General features: G+C 45.4%; 1 protein-coding gene across 2 annotated transcripts in view; it reads left to right on the top strand.

The window, feature by feature from the left end:
• Positions 1-20,151, top strand: part of Plxna4 (plexin A4) — a 454,144-nt gene that overhangs the window by 88,669 nt on the left and 345,324 nt on the right. For both annotated transcript variants that reach the window (XM_029478188.2, XM_021164546.3), the window contains one exon: positions 5,164-5,346. In XM_029478188.2, the coding sequence (XP_029334048.1) occupies positions 5,164-5,346 (183 nt within the window). The remainder of the gene's footprint in view (positions 1-5,163; positions 5,347-20,151) is intronic.

Raw genomic sequence — 20,151 nt, forward strand, 5'->3', positions numbered from 1 at the left:
CTCTAGCTCCTCCATTGGGGGCCCCGTGTTCCATCCTATAGCTGACTGTGAGCATCCACTTCTGTATTTGCCAGGCACTGGCAAAGCCTCACACAAGATAGCTATATCAAGGTCCTTTCAGCAAAATCTTGCTGGTGTATGCAATAGTGCCTAAGTTTGGTGGCTGATTATGGGATGAACCCCCGGATGGGGCAGTCTCTGGATGGTCTATCTTTTCATCTTAGCTCCAAACTTTGTCTCTGCAACTCCTTCCATGGATATTTTATTCCCTATTCTAGGGAGGAATGAAGTATCCATGCATTGGACTTCCTTCTTGATTTTCTTGTGTTTTGGAAGTTGTATCTTGGGTATTCTAGGTTTCTGGGCTAATATCCACTTATCAGTGAGTGCATATCAAGTGACTTCTTTTGTGATTGGGTTACCTCACTCAGGATGATACCCTCCAGATACATCCATTTGCTCAAGAATTTCAGAAATTCATTCTTTTTAATAGCTGAGTAGTATTCCATTGTGTAAATGTACCACATTTTCTGTATCCATTCCTCTGTTGAGGGACATCTGGGTTCTTTCCAGCTTCTGGCTATTATAAATAAGGCTGCTATGAACATAGTGGAGCATGCATCCTTAGTACCAGTTCTGGGTATATGCCCAGGAGAGGTATTGCTGGATCTACCAGTAGTACTATGTCCAGTTTTCTGAGGAACCACCAGACTGATTTCCAGAGTGGCTGTACCAGCTTATAGTCCCACCAGCAATAGAGGAGTGTTCCTCTTTCTCCACATCCTCGCCAGCATCTGCTGTTACCTGAATTTTTGATCCTAGCCATTCTGACTGTGTGAGGTAGAATCTCAGGATTGTTTTCATTTGTATTTCCCTGATGATTAAGGATGTCCTCAGTTGAGAATTCTTTGTTTAGCTCTGTACCCCATTTTTAACGGGGTTATTTGAATTTCTGGAGATCAGCTTCTTGAGCTCTTTGTATATATTGAATATTAGTCCCCTATCAGATTTAGGATTGGTAAAAATTCTTTCCCAATCTGTTGGTGGCCTTTTTGTCTTATTGACAGTATCAAAAGATAGGCAAAAGCCCTACAGAATATTTGCAATTTTATGAGGTCCCATTTGTCGATTCTTGATCTTACAGCACAGGCCATTGCTGTTCTGTTTAGGAATTTTTCCCCTGTACCCATATCTTCAAGGGTTTTCCCTACTTTCTCCTCTATAAATTTCAGTGTCGCTGGTTTTATGTGGAGTTCTTTGATCCACTTAGACTTGAGCTTTGTACAAGGAGATAAGAATGGATCAATTCGCATTCTTCTACATGATAACCGCCAGTTGTGTCAACACCATTTGTTGAAAATGCTCTTTTTGCCACTGGATGGTTTTAGCTCCCTTGTCAAAAATCAAGTGACCATAGGTGTGTGGGTTCATTTCTGGGTCTTCAGTTCTATTCCATTGATTTACCTGTCTGTCCCTGTACCAGTACCATGCAGGGTTTTTTTTGTTTTGTTTTGTTTTATTTTTTTGTTTGTTTGTTTTTTTGTTTTTTTATCACAATTGCTCTGTAGTACAGTTTGAGGTCAGGCATGGTGATTCCCCCAGAGGTTCTTTTATTGTTGAGAAGAGTTTTTGCTAGCCTAGGTTTTTGTTATTCCAGATGAATTTACAAATTGCCCTTTCTAACTCAGTGAAGAATTGAGTTGGAATTTTGATGGGGATTGCATTGAATCTGTAGATTGCTTTCGGCAGGATGGCCATTTTTACTATAATAATCCTGCCAATCCATGAGGAGATCTTTCCGTCTTCTGAGATCTTCTTCAATTTCTTTCTTCAGAGACTTGAAGTTCTCGTCATACAGATCTTTCACTTTCTTAGTTAGAGTCATACCAAGGTATTGTATATTATTTGTGACTATTGTGAAGGGTGTTGTTTCCCTAATTTCTTTCTCATCCTGTTTATCCTTGGTGTAGAGAAAGGCCACTGGTTTGTTTGAGTTAATTTTATATCCAGCTACTGTGCTGAAGCTGTTTATCAGGTTTAAGAGTTCTCTGGTAGAATTTTTAGGGTCACTTATATATACTATCATATCATCTGCAAATAGTGATATTTTTAACTTCTTCCTTTCCAATTTGTATCCCCTTGATCTCCTTTTGTTGTCGAATTGCTCTGGCTAGGACTTCAAGACCTATGTTGAATAGGTAGGGAGAAAATGGGCACAGACTGCCTTTTTCATTGTCTCATTCGGTTCTTACCTTGGCCCTGTCTTACTGTTTGACAGCCGAGAAAGGTGAACTTCAGAGGACAGCAGGAATAAGTTATACCTCAGAAACAGTCCAGTGGCGAGGCAAAGCCTGTCCTTTGACGTTTTCTCAGTATGTCACTATGAAAGCATCTCTTCCCTGGTGCTCCAGCTTTGAGGAATCTAAGAGAGGGCATGCCTCAGGACTGCTGGACAACCGCAGCAACCAGCTTGGTTAAAGGCCTGGATCACACCCTCATCACCTGGGGTCTCATTCAGGGGGAAAATCTCAGCCTTGGGGAAGCCAGCCGTGGAAGGTGTAATTTTCCATTATGTTACCCATGAGCCCCGCAGCTGCATCTCCAGTCTCCTTTGAGCTGAAAGACAACAGTAAGGCACTGAATGTGGATGCTGAGTGAAACAGGTACAGGTGTGGAGACAGAATCCTGCCTCCTGACAGGACCTGGCAGGGAGTCTTGAGATCCAAGATGAGCAGAACCCCCAGCTCAGACAGCCAGGCTGGTCTACCCCAGCTTCCTTCTGGTAAAAACATTCCCCACCTGGATGCCTTGCTGTGAATCGCTGCAGAGGAAGAGAATTGCAAGACAGGGCACTTTCTGCCTCTGACTTCATGATGCAGTTGCCTGACTGCGTGACTGTTTTTGTAGGTGGTTGTTGATTTGTTTGTGTTTCGCCCAGCTAAGGGGACAACTGTTTGATAATCCTGCCCACCCCAATGCTCTTATAGATGAAAGTGGAGAAAGCCCAGCATTCTCCTTTCCCCAGGTTAATTAGGGGTGTGTGGATGATGGCAGCAGAACTCCCTCTCTCCCTGTCTCAGGTTCCCTTGTGCCAATTAGATGATCATTCAGCTTCAGCTACTTGGAAGATGGGTCAAAACAGGCAGAACACAAAGTTTGCTGATAGCAGAGATCTTTGTAGCCTAACTTACGCTCAGAACATTAGGGGCGCAGATTCTTTGTAAACTGGAGTCAGCAATGTTTGAAGACTACGAGGCTTCTAGGCACCGCAGGCTGCCCTGGAAACACCTGGCAGGTTGCCATAGTTACATCTAACAAGGACTAGGCATGATATTCCCTTAACCTGGATCTTTCTTCCTCCTGTCTATCCATCTTTTACCAACCACCTGTCTCCTTTCTCATTTTCTCATGATAGGAAGGAAGATGCAGGTGGGATACAATCTTGAAGTTTTTGTCATAAATATCGATGTCATGCTTTCTTCTTGTTGTTGTTTGTTTTGTTTTGTTTTTATAAGGGAAGAGGAGAGTTTTGTTGCATCTGAGCTGTTGAACCAGATGCATGTAGCAGAGACTGGAGGTGACCAAAGGCAGGGACAGACATTTGTTCTCCATGTGGAAGAAGGGGAGACGCTAGGAAACTTTTGGTGTTCAATATGTTCTCTCTCTATGATGCCTATTGCCACTCCCCTTCAGGAAGAATGAGAGAGCCCTAGGCCCTGGAGAGCTGAGTTGGCCACTTTCACAGGGTTGTGTTGGCAGGAGCCTGCCTGCTGTTCCCCAGATGCCTCTTGCTTTGGCTGGCTTTAAGCCTTTAAAATAGCAACACCTTGTATTTTATTTCAATCCCTTCTCTGGAAGGTCCAAAGACGTTTACAGGCCCAAGCGTGATAGGTTTTATGGTAGTCCATCAAAAGGCAGGGACTGTGTCCTTCATCTTTATAGTTTGAAAAATAAAAAAGCACAGGAAGACAGAGTAACTCTTTGGAGGCCACACAGTGCTTCCAGGAAAGGAAAAGAAAGCCAGTAAGTTCCCAGCACCTTCGAGAAGCCCGAGCTAACCCAGAGGTGCTTGAGAGGAGTATGAGAGCACTCGTTAGCCACTGTAGAGTTCTTTACCCTCCAGGACACAGCAGAATCCAAAGGGGGAATCCATGGTTGGGTGGGGTCACCTATGTTGGAAATAACTGGAAGCCTGGTATGAGAAGAGTAAAGGTTGAGTGGAAAGATGGAAAAACTGGCCCAGGAGTTCTTCCTCTTGACCTTTGACCCCTAAAGGCTGTATATCCTGGAACTGGAGATGAGTTGGGTCATTGGTGTCTCAGGCTGTTGAAGAGCTCAGAGGTGTAAATTGGTTTGAGAATGATGTTTGGGAAAACTTGAGACCAGGTGCCTTGCTTAAGGACTCTTCTATGACTGAGTATTAGGCTGTTTCCCAGGAGTTTATCCAAGGGGTTCGTTTATGTGAAACATGTTGGGGAGCTTGGTCCACACATCATGTTGTGGGAAAGGCTACCACAGGCATGCCAACTCTCTAGCTGCCCCTCTTTACTGTGCTCTAGGAGACAGGAAAACTGACAGCAACAGCCTGAGCAGGTTCAAACCTGGCTCCTTTGAACCCTCCTTTTTTGCTGATCATCTGGCCATGTCTCTCTGATCCTGCTGGCCACACTTTAAGTGTCCAGACTATCTATCCCTTTAAGTGTCCATTCTATCCCTTTGAGCTCTCATTGGCACATCGGCTCCAATGCCAGTGTATAGACACAGTCTTGGAGGTCACTTCTCCCTGACACCAGAGCCCAGGTGTTTGGGGCCCCTGCAGGGGGCTAACTCAGAACTTTTCCATGTGGCAGTGAAGATGGACAGTCAAACCCACCAGGATGGCACTCAGCAGGGTCTGAGGAGATGCTGTGATGCAAGGTGAGAGGCAGCTCCAAGGACCTGTGCTGCTGCTATGGGCTGCAGCTGTCTACTTGGAGGAATTTAGACCTTCTCTACAGCTGAGCTTCTCATGCAAGACAGAAAAAAACAAAAAATAAAAGCCCGAAGGAATCAGAATCAATAGTCCATTGCTAAGGATTCTTCTGGCCCTGGACTTCCCTGGCTTCACACCGGTGCAGTTTCCCACGTTCTTCTTTTCTAACTTTTGTATCATTTACTTTTCAGCTCCTTACCATTGATGACAACTTCTGTGGCCTGGATATGAATGCTCCCCTGGGAGTTTCCGAAATGGTGCGTGGCATTCCAGTCTTCACAGAAGACAGGGACCGCATGACTTCTGTCATCGCCTATGTCTACAAGAACCACTCACTGGCCTTCGTGGGCACCAAAAGTGGCAAGCTGAAGAAGGTAGGAATGAGATGCCACTGTTTTAGTTATTGTGGAGACAGTCGGTCCCCCACGGTGTTTCACTGTCATGGGCCTGGCTCGAGCTGAGGAGATACAATGTTGTGGAGGTGATGACAGTTGCCTGTCCTTTCTCTGCCTTCAGTTGTAGGCTGTTGTGCAAATCAGGCTGCATGAGTGGATTGATTCACCCTTCCCTAGAGCTGGCATGCACGTGAGAATGGTTAGCCCAGCCATGCTAGGTGGATCCAAATGGTGTAGTCTATTCCACTTGGCCTTTTGCCCTTAGGCAAGGGCTCTATTAAGTCGAGGTGGCTGGAGAAGGTGGACTGGGGGAGGGCTGTGCCTGTTCCTCTTGTTTCAGCCCTTATGGGCCGGTGCATCCATCTGGAATTCATTCAGGGAACAGATGGAGCAATGTGCAGACCTGCTTGAGAGCTGCTAATGGGGCTAAGAGCCAGCCTGTGAGAGAGGGACACCATTGCTGAAGTAGAAGCAAAGAAGTGGCTTATGGATGGATGAAATCAGATGGTCTGGAGAACTTGGCGTGTGACCCTTGTCCTGGCGCAATGGGCAAGCTTGGCTCACTGGCAGTATCAGGTGTGTTTGCCCATTCAGAAATGTTCTCAGCCATGGGTTCTCAGGGGGATTGGAAGTGGCTCTATTGTGTTTATCTCTGATGGGGTTAAGCGTCTTTCTAGCTCTGGAAGCCGGAGTCCTGCCTGCTTTCTGTTGGCTGGTTATTTGTTGTTCTTTCCCTTGTCTTATTTAGGTTTCTCTTGGCAATTTCCAAACACTATGTGTTTCAGAGTAAGGAAAATGATGAAGACTGAACCTTGATCCCTCCTTTCCCTTTGATTTATGTCTTGGCATTAATGTGGAATGATCATAAGTGAGAACATATTCTATGTTAAGTCCAGAAGGCTGTGTCTATCCTACCATCTTATTGTGTAAGATCACAGCAATCACTTCCTTCCTTAATATCCAAGCATAGGCTGCAGTGTGGAGGAAGTGTGAGACAGGATCAGGAGAGAGTGGTGGGTGTCTAGAATAATTACTGAATATCTGGACAAGAGAATCTGCTGGTGGAGTGCCATGGTACCCAGAAGAAAGCACACATGGACTGTGTGTGTGCTTAACCTCACACTCCATTTCCATGTCCTGTCAATGGTGCCACAGCTGAAAGAATTTACCCATTATCTGCACATCACCAAGAAGTATACGTCCTGCCTCCCTGCCCTTCTCACCGGTGTGACTCCTTGGAATTTCTATCCATGTACTGAACTGAGTTCTGTAGATGCCCAGAGAATGTGCAGCAATGCATTGGTCCTCAAACAGCTCCAGTGTCTAATTGCTGCCACCTGTCTGCTCCTTCCTCTCAGGCTCCCGCCTGACCCATGTCAATCACTCTGTCGATAAGGGAGATGTGGCTAGCTTTTGGTTCTTTCAGACTGAGCCTTCAGGTTTTGACTGGGCTAGGAATTCAGACCTCCAAACTTGTTGAATTCAGTGAATCCAGCAAGCCTGGATATAACCAGGAAGAGAAGTCTATGACTTGTCCCGTAGTCAGAGACCCTGTGGGTGTCTCTGCTGGCTGGTGAGGACCCTGCTTTCACTATCGCTCACTTTGCAGGAAAAGTACATTCTAAATCCCAGTGGCATGCTACTTTGTGGATCATCCATGAGATGCTTGGCGTTACTGGGAGAAGGGGAAACCTTTGGGAGGTGGGACTGGTACAAGGCTTGACGTCATCAGGTCTTATCCTTGAATGGAACGACCCAATCCCATCCCTTCTTGTTTTTTCTTTCTCCTTTACTCCCTGACTCAAGTTGTAAAAATTTCCCCCATTACACACTGGTGCTATCATGTTGTATCAACTTGCCAATGGCCCCAAATGATGAAGCCAAATTAGACTGGAACCGTCTAAATTTTGAGTACAAATCACCCTTTCTCTCTTAATAGGTTAATTGTCGTGGGTATTTTGGGAGAGTGATAAGACACGGTCCAAAACAATCACCATACACAATTCACACAACGGAGTGTCTATTGACTAGCTGCACTGGCTCCCGCAGGGAGACTCAACACTGTTGAGGGGAAGCACACAAGCACCCGGTGTTGCTTTGACACTTTTTACTGGTGAGCTTCATCTTAGTACGGTGGAGAATCAACTTTCTTCATCACCCTAAAACATTGTTATCCATGGAACCTCAGACTAGCTTTCCAGACAGAATAGCCCAAGAATGAGGAGTACTTTTATGTCATTTCTAGAGCTGTTTAGACTATGTTGCCAGTGTCAGGAATGTGGAGAGTTCTTTGTGCATAATGGAGGAGATATTCAGGAAAAGACACTTTTTTTTTGACCTTGGCTGCACTGTAAATCTGAAATGGTTTAGAACAGTGCAGAAGCCTGTCCCCCTGCTGCTAAGGCTCAATGTCACAGAGCCCCATGAGGAGCACAGCAGATGAGCAAATGCACAGAACCCACTCTTCTGGGGGCCATGGAGGGGCAGAGCCATGCATAGACAACAGTCAACACCTAATGGGAAACTTGGAACATTCTCAGCCATACACAGGCTGGCATTTCCCATCTTCCCCTTGGATGCATTTGTGTAAGAACGGTCCAGCTTCAGCCACCTCGGATGTTAAATTTAATATCCACAGCAGTGGTGGGTCTGGTAAGGCATACTTATCTGAAAGCTAGGAGTAGGGGTGTCACATGGGGGGAGGAACGAGCTGACTCTTCTGGGGGGGGGGGCGAGGAGGCTCACCATCCAGGCAGCCAAACTTTCTGCTCCACAGGTTCAGAGTGGCAGCCACTTAATAGCTTTGCACAAGCCTGGCCCGTGCTTCTGCAGACTCAGCACAGTCAGCCCAGGGGACAGTCTGAGTTGGGAAAAGGAAGGTAGGGCTGCCATGCAGTCTGTTGTTTGAAATAATAAAAAGTGAAAGTGGCCCGTTTGTTTATTTTCCTAGACAATAGAATTTCCCACCGCCAGTAGCTCAAGGTCACCACGCCCCTTTCTCTGCAAGAACTCTGATTTGCTTTTCCCAGAGGTTATCAGACCCACTGCCACCTTTCTGGGCAGAGACCCAGCCATAGCCGGCTGGAGGCTGCAGCTGAACTTTGCAGCAAGTTTTGTGAGCCACCGAGCCTGGGGTGTAGGAATAATGACAATCATACAGCAGCCATAATTATGGAGTTGGCGTCTTCCAGCCCTATAATAATCTCCGGAGTGTACAAGGGCCTTTCAGAGTTCTTTGCAGTATGACAGGGGACTCAAAGTGGGCAAGGTGGGCGGGAAGGGCTTGGACGATTGCTGAGAGTAAGGGAAGTTGGCTGTGGGCTTTAGGGACCTGGGAGCTAGACTCCAGCTATCCATAGGCTGCCCTCGAGATTACTGACTTTTCATTTTGTTTGAAAGGTATGAGTTCCAATTATTTGCAGCCTTGCCTTTGATGACCATAATTTTGTTCCTTGAGTGCACATCACATGAGGCAAGGGGAAGGGAGGTGAGAAAAGTGCCAATTTGATTGTCTTTGTGTTTTCTGGTATGTGTGTGTGTGTGTGTGTGTGTGTGCATTTGGCAGACATTCCCATGGTGAACATAAAAGGCATGTTCTGTTAAGAAATCTGGCATATAAATGCTGAAATCATCAGGAGGTGCCCAGGAACTCAGAGGAACCCACAGCCTGTTAAAATTTCATCTGCAGGCGAAATCCATGAAGCAAACACCATCTTGACTTGCTTTAGGTTGCCTGCGTGAAGGCTGGGGTATCTAGATTAAAAATCTGTTTGCTTAAATATCTCTGTGGCAATCCTTTCTGACTCTTTCTCTCTTTGCACCAAGCGATCATATTTTATAGCTGCTGATCAGCAGTGAATTACTGCCTGACAACAGGAGGAGAGGCTGACGTTCATTGTGAACCACAACATCATAAACTTGTACTGGAGGTGTGAGTTTGTCTTTCCCAAGTGCTTTCTGCCGCCGTGTGTTATACGGATCTCAGCTAAGGGGTGGAGCACCTGCCAGTGTTGGTTAATCAGAGCCCTGGCTCTTTCTGCTATGTGTGTGTATCCAAGTTTCCTCCGGCTGTGATCAAATACCTACAAGAAGCAACTTGAGGGAGGAAAGATTTCATTTGGCTCATGGTTCAGGGAATACAGTCCACTGTGATTGGAAGGCATGGCAGCGGGGCTGGCTCTGTCCATGGCAGCAGGTGACTGTTTTCTCACATCTCTGTGGAACGGGATACATAGGAAGAGGAACACTGAAGCCCAGAGGTTTTCTCTCTTCCTTTGTATTCAGATGAGGACCCAGTGAGCACTCAGGATTAATACTAGCCTCCTCAGTTAATCCCCTGGGGGGACACAAAGGTGCATATCACTAACATCATAGGCATTTCTTAATCCTATCAAGTTGACAATTAAAATGAGCCATGTTGGAGCCTGCAGCAGGATGTGTGTTTGAGGAGTGCATGCTCCAAGCCAGCCAAGCTGCCCAGAATGGGAACTGAGTGTGTGTGTCAATGTGGAGACAACATGAGTGAAAAACAGGCAATGCAACCTTCATTGCAATATCCCACAGACTGACTTTGCTATCTTACTTTTCTGTCCTGTATCTGTCTTAAACAGATGAGCTTGTGTTCCCTGGGTCTCCAGGGGTGAGCCAGGCCCAGGTTGAGGTGGGTCATGGTGTCTCACACTAGGTGTGATTCAGAGCACAGCTTCTCATGATTGAGCAAGTCAGGATGGTGTTGGCTTCATGGATTTTGCCTGCAGATGAATTTTTTTTTCGAACAGGCCATGGTTTCCTGAGTTCCTAGGTACCTCTTAATGGATTCAGAACATGCCTTTTATGTTCACTAATGGAAAGTTTGTGTGGGGGACGCACACAGACATACGCATACACATACACACACATACACACACACACACAGAGCTGTATCATATCTGAGGCTCCAGCCCTGCTCTGCTACTCCCTAAATACATCTGGGAATTCTTTTCAAATTCTGGACTCTGGAAATTTCTGTCTACTTTAATTAAAAATAAATCCAGGGGTTGGCAAGTTGTCTCAGAGGGTAATGGTGCTTGCTACACAAGCCTGATGACCCGAGTTCAATCCCTAGGAACCCACATTAAGGAGGAGTGAACTAACTTCAGAGCATTGTCCTCTGACCTCCACACATGTACCATGACACATGCATGTGGACACACACAGATACACACATACACACGTACAAACACACACACAGTATAAGCAATAAAATGTAAAATGAACCCATGTCCTATAGAGTTGGGCAGGTGGGTAGAAGTGTCTGGAAATCTAGTTCAGGGCTGGGGCTTTGGGTGTTGACCAGGAGCAGAACAGAAATGGTACCCTGATGATTCAAGTTTGAGCATTCAGCTTGGTTGTGCTGTGCACGTCTCCAACTTGAACTGCTACTGTGAGTTTGCATAAGTTAGGAACAAACAGGAAGGGAAAAAAGGATCAGGCCTGAGCTACTTCCTGCGTGGAGACGAATCCTCCTGGTAACTATGTCCACAGTTCTGTTTTGCAGGTCTTATTCTGGTCTTTGCTAGTGTTAAACCTTTGTGAGTTTTAACCTAACCTATATACTTTCTGTACAAAACCTGAGGTTGAAGTGGCTGCAGCCTAGGATCCTCCACTGGGTCCACCTAACTAGGAACAGAGGCCATTCTGTCACCAGCCTCTGAGCCCTTAGCATCCCAAGCCTGGCTCTTCAGAATAATTTCACATTACTTTGACATGCCTGCTTCTGGGCATTCCTCCCACCTCATCTTGATCTTCTTTGGTATGTCTTAAGCTTTCTCTTCATGTTGTACCCAGTCAGTAAGGAGACTAGCCAAGCTGGGGGAGTGCCCTCTCTGTCGTATTTTATGTGCTTGATACCATGAAGTCCCAACCATCCTTTTGTCATGAATATTTCTCCATTGTTTTTCTTTTCTTACCTTCTCTTATTTTTTTATGACTTTGCCCATGGGCCCATCTACTTTCTCCAAAGGGATCTCAAGTGGTCATTTGGAAGTGACTGGGGCAAGCATAGCATGTCTTTACTGTGGTCTCTGCTACAGCCTTCTTCAAAGCAGCTTGACAGCCTTGTCTGGATTTTGACACCTTCTCTCCTGGCTTCCTGAAAAATCATACATTGGGATCCCCAGCAAACAGTGCCTCAGGGGCACCTGTCACTCTCTTCCCCAGGGGATCAGCGTTAGGGTTCATGATTGAAAGACGGTGTTAGAAATGAGTTTTGTCAATTCAGAATGTATTGGTACACATGCCACTTGTTTGAATTGTATGTGTGTCTATACATTGGTGTGGGAAGATCCTGACCATCCATTAAAATGAAAAGACATTGAAAATGAAGAAAGTGCCACTGAACCACCCCAAATCATAGCATGCATTCAGACAACTGATACACAGATGTCAGGCACGCCGGTGACACATGCAATTGAAGAAAAATATTATGCTTTACAACAATATATCATTAGAAGGGAAACTAGCAGCATACCAGGAGTCTGACCATGTAACCAAGACAACAAAGATGGGAGCAATACATGTGCAGAGAAAGAAGAGAGAGAAGCAGGCCCAGCTGCTGTTGTCCCCCTCACCTGCTGAGGTTTTTTACTACCAGACTCTCAATTGAAAGACAATAGTACCTAGAGGTTCAACACAGTGGAGGGTCTCAGCAAGGATGGAACCAGGAAAGAGCTTCATCTCCAGAAACTGCTGTATTTACTGGACTGAGTTGTAACCCACCTGCTGTTGCTTTCTTGGGGGCTCTGCTTAGCATCTCCTTGTTCTCTGGATGCATCTTTAAATGTGACCACCAGGCTTGCTTCTTGGCGGTGTCATGGGGCTTCTTCCTGGGAGCTTTGGTTTATTGTCAAAACATCTACAATGACTTTTTAAGCACCTTCTCCCACATTAATTTCAAACTTTCTTCCCCCTTTTTTTAAAAAATTTTTATTAGATATTTTCTTTATTTACATTTCAAATGCTATCACGAAAGTTCCCTGTACCCTCCCCCTCCCCTGGCCCTCTACCCACCCACTCCCACTTCTTGGCCCTAGTGTTCCCCTGTACTGGGGTATATAAAGTTTGCAAGACCAAGGGGACTCTCTTCCCAGTGATGGCCGACTAGGCCATCTTCTGATACATATGCAGCTAGAGACACGAGCTCTGGGGGTACTGGTTAGTTCATATTGTTGTTCCACTTATAGGGTTGCAGACCCCTTCAGCTCCTTGGGTACTTTCTCTAGCTCCACCATTGGGGGTCTTGTGTTCCATCCAATAGATGACTGTGAGCATCTACTTCTGTGGCTCAGCCATTAAAGACTAGGCTCACAACAAAAATCTCACACTTTCTCTCCCAGTCCAGGTGACAGAAGCATATTGCTGGCCTATAGTTGTGTAAAACGCTGTCCCCAAACCTAGAGTCTTAGAACAGTATTGGTTACCATACAGTTTACAAGGATCAGGAAGCTAGATAGAGCTTAGCTGAGTCCTCTGGGTTATGCCCACTCTCAGGCTGAGCACTGCAGTTATCTCATGACTCAAGGCCTGAATGGCAGAGGATCCACTCCTGGGGCCATTTAGACCCTCACTGGAGTTGGAGATGTTGGCTCTATTGTGTGGACCGCTCCATGAAAGCTGTTTACACAGGAATGAAACAGAACAGTGCTTCATTGGTTCTCCAGATCGAGAGGAGAGAAGAGGAAGGATGGGGGTGGGGGAGAGAAAAGAGAGAGAGAGAGAGAGAGAGAGAGAGAGAGAGAGAGAGAGAGAGAGAGATTATTATCCCTTTGGAATCTGACTCAGAAATGACATCTTAGGTTGTCAGAAGTCCACCACTTGGGCTCACATCCAGGGAGAGGGTTTTCTATTAAGCCATGAGTACCAGGAGATAATGGGGATTCCCAAGGGTCACTGTGGAGGTCACTTACCACACTAACACTGAAGGCTCAGCCACGGAGGGGACTGGAACCAATACGTTGAGTCTTCAAGTATAATTTTAGTGAAAAATGGTGGCCCAGGCTCAGCTCTGTCTTCTGGATGCTGAAGCTCTGATGGTACACACATAGAGAGTCAGAGGATGAGTGGCAGGGGAAAAGGCAAGTGTGCCCCACTTTCCTCACAGGGGAGGAGAGGAGGGCCCAAGCTCAGGGGGCAGTTCACCTAGGGGAGGGCAGCACTTTGGGAGGGACTTGGCCAAGAGCCAATCCTCGAATCAACAACTCTGTTGGTCATGAAGATTTCAACTACTTGACTAGGGCTTCTGGGTTCTAGTCAGGTGTGTGATTGGCTGACAAGAAAGAGCATAGGATGAGCACCTTCTAAGGACCAAGCACCATCCATTTACCTGTTGTCCACATATTTATTATCTGACCCTCAGCATTTCCTTTTATGGATACAGAGTGTAGCCTCCCTCTTGGTCATGTGGAAGGGACTAACTGTCCCTCCTGTGGTCATATGATTTTATCTAAAGCTTGCCCCTTGTCTCGTTTACATGGAAAGACCCTGAGCTTTATCTAGAGTTGGTTCTGATCTGCTTTAGTTCTTGGCTGTGGGATGAGTCTCACTCTAGGACCCTGAAGGAGGTAGCCCTCCTGGCTCTTGTACCTGGTCCATATGTGCATGTTTACCGGAGGCTTGCACTTTCTCTCTGTCCTGCTCTGGCTTGGGCAGCTGTAGTTGATTTTCCTGCCTCTAAATTCTTGCCTCTTTAATTCAACCTGTAGAGTATGACAGATGTGTCTTCCTGAAGCAACCCATTCCTCTCATTCTCCATGTTAAAAACAACAAACTTCACCTCATCTACTGTCCCTGGCCTGAAGCCCTGCAAAAATGGCCAGACCCAATGAAAAAAAAAATGTCCTGCCTGGTGCTTTAGTGTGACTCGGCTGGACTCACATGCTTTGAGTTCACAAGGGCCCTGGCTAAACGTCAGTATTGAGGAAGAGGCTCAGTCCTGAGATGCAGCTTCTTATGCAGGGGATGAGCGGCATTCACATCACATTTCCTCTTTCCTTCCACTATGACTTCCTATTTAGGAGCCACTGTGCCCTAGCTCAGACCTTCAGCAGGCTGTGGTCGGCTGCAAAAAGGCTGCAAAAGGCTGTGGGAGGCTGGGGTGGGGAGGCTGTGGGCGGCTGGCAGAGGCTGGAGGAAGCTCAGGGAGGAGGCTCTGGGATAGGCACAGTTTTAAACAGGCAGCAAGCTCTGCTTTTCCTCTTACCACTGACCTTTGGCCTGAGATGCACTCAACCCTTGCTTGGTCTTTGCTTTCTTAATAAAACTCCCCCTCAGCATTCCATGGGACACTACGCTATGTGTGGCTCTGCTTCTTTTGCCTGTGGCAGGTCATCCAGGGTCTCTTGTCTTTCCTCCTTCGGAAGTTGGATGCTTCTACTTAGTGGTGGCAGTGATGCAAGGATATGATGTGTGGTCCTGGCTCCGTGTGACTGCTGGTCATTGTGAGCATCTCTCCTCATTTAGACAACCAGCTTCCTTGTTCTTCCTAAAGGCCTCACCTGAGCCCCAGCTTCTTAGTATTTCTCCACACCTTTCAGGCTTTCCCCACTTTCATCTTCTATGCCCCACCATTCTGTTGCATTGTACTGTTGCATGGAAGTCTACACAAAGGCCTTATCTTCACCCATCTGTTATGACTTAAGTGGGATTATCAAAGTCTGAGGCAGCAGTGGATGCTCAAGGTCTTCACAGACTGTGTGCCTGGAGGGGACAATGCAAGTTGGTGGGAATGAAAGAGGCTTCATCTAAGAAATGCATTTGTACAATCTGTTTTAAATGATATCTATCTATCCATCCATCTTGTATCTGTCTGTCTGTCTGTCCGTCTATCTATCTATCTATCTATCTATCTATCTTATCTATTTTGAGGCAAGATCTCAAAATGACTCAAACTTACTATGTAGCTGAGGGTGGCCTCGAACTTCTGATCCTTCTGCTTCTACTCCAAAGTGGGGGAATTATAGGCATGCAGTATCATGGCTGATTTATGCAATGTTGGGGATGGAACCCAGGGCTTTGTGGTTGCTAAGCAAGTATCCTACCAACTAAATTCCATATCCAAAACTACATAGTTATTTATGTAAATATTTTTAAAGTCAACTGTACAGTTTTTAAGACTGCAGAGGATCTGAAAGAGCAACACAGTTTCCCACAACCCACTCTCACCGTCCTCTCAGTAAGGCATGACTGCCACCACTCAGGGTGGACTTCTCACACCCTCTGTTCCTGACCCAGGGCTGTGTGATTGTATTGCTGAGTCCATCTAATGCCCTTAAGATAAGTCAGCCAAAGATCAGGTCCATTAGAGTGGTAGGTGTGGTCACAGGGCTTACCTAGTTCCTTAGCACTACTCTCTGGCTACCGAGCCATGGCAACCCTACTGCCTTTTCCAATCCTAACTTCTTTCTGTGGTCTCTCTCTCTTGAGTGTCCTTTCAGAAGTCTTCTACCCACCCAGAGAGAGCTTCTGAGACTTTGTAGGCAAAAAAATGCTTGCAAAGGAAAGGAATAGATTTCTGCTTCTCTACCCAGGAGGTCTCCTCCCCACCAAGATTGGTGGGAGTGGCTAGGGCACCGCTCACATTTAAATATGTTTAGGCATAGCTGGACATGGGAATACAGGATGGCTGAAGCCATCTTGCCACTGGCCCTCGGTTCTGTGTGTAAAACTTAAGCCCAATCCTGATGCTTTGTGTTTGTAGGTCTTCCTCATGGGACACTCAAATGTGTGCTGTTGTGCCGCTGGCAGTATGACACCTGGGATGCTCTGGGCATCTTGTGTATATTGTGACTGTGAGTTTTGTGTGTGTCTTTTGTGTATATGTTTTTTGGCGTGTGTATATTAGTGTGTGTTTTATATATGAGCTTATGTTTTGTGTGTAAGTGTGTGTCTTGTGTGTGAGTTACGTGTGCCAATGTGTGTACATATGTGGGTATGTGCGTATTTACATGTGTGTGGATGTGTGTATTTGTTGTCAAAGGGGATAGTACTTAGATACCCTTGGTCCATTTCTAAAGATCTGTAAGACAATAACTTAACTTTAACTTGATCTTTATAAAGTAGTGTTTTATTAATTATTTGAGAATTTTATACTATGTATTTTGAACATATTCAATGCCCTCCTAAAACTCCTCCAATTACTTTCCTCCCATCCACTCCCACCCAACTTTGAGATTTCTTCTTTATTTGGTCTTTCTAATAAGTTATCAAAATTTTGTCCTATGATAATTAGTTTTATCTTCCCCACAGAGCATGGAATATACCTGTGATATTTTATGAGAGAAAATATTTTCCTACTACAAGTGTTCTTCTTGAGGGGCTTTTAAAAAGTTGCATATGGTCATGATCATATTTAAATGTGTCAGATTAACATATATAGATGCATCTATTTACATACATATCCTTTTCAATACTGGAGGTTGAATGTGGGGCCTTGCACATAGTTAGGCAAGCTCTCTACCACTGAGCTATCTCCCCAGTCCAGAATATCTTATTTAGTGTTTATGATCCAATTTGTTCTGGGCCTTTTCCTGGTCATACCTGATTTGGGAAAGGAAAAGATGTTTATAAGCCTCACTTAGATATTCAGAGTCCTTCTTAGGTCCAGTGAGATTTAATTGAGCAAGATAAGATAAACCCAGAGTGACTTGACCTTGCATATAAATGGCCCTCAGTGCCCAGCTGGGTGGAGACCCTGTGAATTCTGTAACTCTGGACCCCACATACGATGGACAGGGCCACTGTGGAAGGGGTGTATGTTGTAGTGGCATTGCTTCCTTGCTTCAGCTAAGCTCTGGGTTTCTTGACCTATAGACTTTTTGGGTGGGAGGCTTTAGATTCATTGAAAGAAGCCTGTGAATAGTTTCAAAAAAATGAATAATCCATTTCTAGAATCAATAGCCTTGTGATGAATCCATGTTATCAATTTGAATTTTTATTTAGTCACATCTTGATTACCGAGAAATTATGGGAAGTAAGCTTCAATATTTGTAGCTGAGATTTCTTTTCTAAAAAGGAACGTGTTATCCAGCAAAATAAAATAAATTAAAAAGGGCATGCTTACTGCCTTCAGATGGAAAACACAGCTCATTGATATAGTTGATACTTCTTTCTTGTTACATGTAAGCACTTTCTTTCATGAGCACACAGGGCCACCAGATTGCCTAAGGAGCTATGGATCTGTGGATGTTGGAAACATGCATTTGGAGACCGACTATAAATAGTTACTCTTTTCCATTGCCTGTTTGTGCAGGCTTGTAAGGGCTAAGAGCTAGCTTAGGCTAAGTTAATTTGAGGTAACAAATAACTCCCAAATTTATGTGACTTGCAGCAACAAAGGTTATTCCCAACTCATGCTCATATGCACCTAGGGTTGGCAGAATTTTTGTTCCACATTGTCAGGGACAGAAAAGAGGACCCCGTGTGGGATCTGGCAATCACATGACAGAGAGAGAAGACTCGGAGCTTCCTGTGGCTGTTATCGCTTGGAGAGTTGCGTGTCCTCTACTTCACCGAGCATGCCAGAGTGAGGAGAGAAGGTTAAGCCCCATAGGACGGGGCTTGCTGTGTCTGGGGTAGGAGGGTCAGGTGAGGACAGAGCATACTTTGTCAGCCCGGTTTACTATAAGTCTTAGCATCACGAACATCAGTCTTCAGGTTGGGAATATCTATGGTGTGCCAGGTATTTCTGAAGTTAAAGAATTTATGGTTACAACTAGAGAAAAATTTTCCAAAGGGGAGGTTAGGGTCACTGTATGTCATCCACTGGAGACACTGCGTTGCAGATATTTTTATTAAACCGATTTCTCACAGCGTGTTTGCAATGTACTTCTTTGCCTTCTAAAACTGTACCGAAATTGTTCATTTTCTCCCATTAGTCAAGCTCTAGATGTTTGCATCTCCCCAAATTTAGTTTTCCTTGAAATTGCGGGCATGTTCTGACTAAAATGCAGTGATTAGATTGTGCCCAGCAGATGGCTTTTGGATAACCAAATTATCCAAATTTATTGAATCATTTCTTTTACCTACAATTAAATAGAACTCCCCAAATTAATTTTTCCTAAGTAATGCAATGTGCAAAGATTCTCTCACTTTCTCTTTAAACTGCCTCTGTTGACCGTGATTTCTAGAAATCCACTCTGGATATTCATAGGACATTCCCCTCTATGCTTGCTGCCTGGGAACCCGAAGCTCATGGTCTGTCAGTACCTAGAACACCAGAGTTTGATGGAATCGGAAGCTTGAGAGGAGGAAGTCACCCTGTAGACTGAAAAAAAAAGTGGATTTTTAGTTCTTTTGTTCATTTCTTGGACTACCAAGTTTATGGTGAAAGTATTATTTCATTTGCATTGGATCGATACTGTCCCTGGAAGCAGCAGAACAGTAGTGTCCTTTGGGACACTCACCACTGAGCCAATAGCAGCACTGCCAGGGCCTGGCCAATGACCACCAGTTCTCAGGAGCTGCTAACCTGCAGTTCAGCTAGGAGGCACCCTCTGCTTCTTTCCCAGCTCTTCACGGTTTCCGGTCAACATGCACATGCACGTACATGCTTACTTATGCATCATGCCATATCCTTGCCCCTCTTTGAGGATTCATCCTCATGAATGTGCCTGTGGACTTGACTCCCACAGACCTACAGTCAGCTACCTAACCATGTGACTCACAAATGCTCATGGACCAGGCACAGACCTCTCTCTGCAACTTAAGCCTGGGGATAATGCCCCTGGGCTCTACCCCTCTTGGAGGCAGGCACCATTTCCCTTCTACTCTCTCTGAGAAATTAGCAGCCCACCACCTAATCAGTTTACCTCTGACTCGAGCCCACTTTGGCCTAGAGATGATGACAGAGAGCAGCTATTTAGTTGCCAAATGCTCTGACAATAGCCCAGATGGACAGCATCTCTGACATCAAGAGTGGTTTCTTCTTCCTCCGTGGTGGGGGAGGGGGCAATGGGTCTCCCACTTGGTCTTTTTCAAGTGTTTCCTGCATCTGCCTTTAATTTTCATGCCTTTTGCTTTCTGACCCTGCTTCCCGGCAGCCAGGCTAAGTGTGATTCCCATAATTAGCTTAGTGATAATTTAATCTCTGGTTTTAAATTTGATTGTTTTTTGAGGGACTTGGGTCTGGGGATGGGGGAAGGAGACCTTTGCTTTCGAATGAACTCTTTCTCTGTCTAGAGGCAGAGGTGAAGGAAGTAGCTGGGTGGATGGGGATGGGAGGGGGATACAGTGACAGATGCTGTGTGGCTCATGGGTAGAGTTTGGAGGAGAGGCTGAGATAGAGACCATTCTCTCTCTCTCTCTCTCTCTCTCTCTCTCTCTCTCTCTCTCTCTCTCTCTCTCTCCTGCTCACTCTTTTTAGAATTTTCCCCTTTCTTTGTTTTCATTTTTTCCCCTAAAAGTTCAAGGGCATGTGGGTATATTCACATACCACACAAGAGCTGTTAGCTGCTCAAAAAAAAAATTTTTTTTTTAAAATAGGAAAGCAAAGGTTAAGACTGAAGCACAAGGGAAGATTTGGGTTTGATTACCCAGCACTGCATCAGCTTGGTGTTGTGACACATACCTGTTACCCCAGAACCCGGGAAAAGGATGCAGGAGGAGCTAGATTCCAGTTCCATCTGGGAGACATGAAACCCTCTTTTTTTTTTTTTTTTTTAGCTTAAAATAGGAAAATGGTGCATTCCTTAGGCATTCATACAATTGTTCTCTTAAGCTGCAGAAAGATAAAGACGAGCCAGGGGTGTCGCT

The sequence above is a fragment of the Mus caroli genome, unplaced genomic scaffold, assembly GCF_978045245.1.
Source record: "Mus caroli unplaced genomic scaffold, Mus_caroli_1 scaffold_7, whole genome shotgun sequence".
In the NCBI taxonomy this organism is placed as follows: domain Eukaryota; kingdom Metazoa; phylum Chordata; class Mammalia; order Rodentia; family Muridae; genus Mus; species Mus caroli.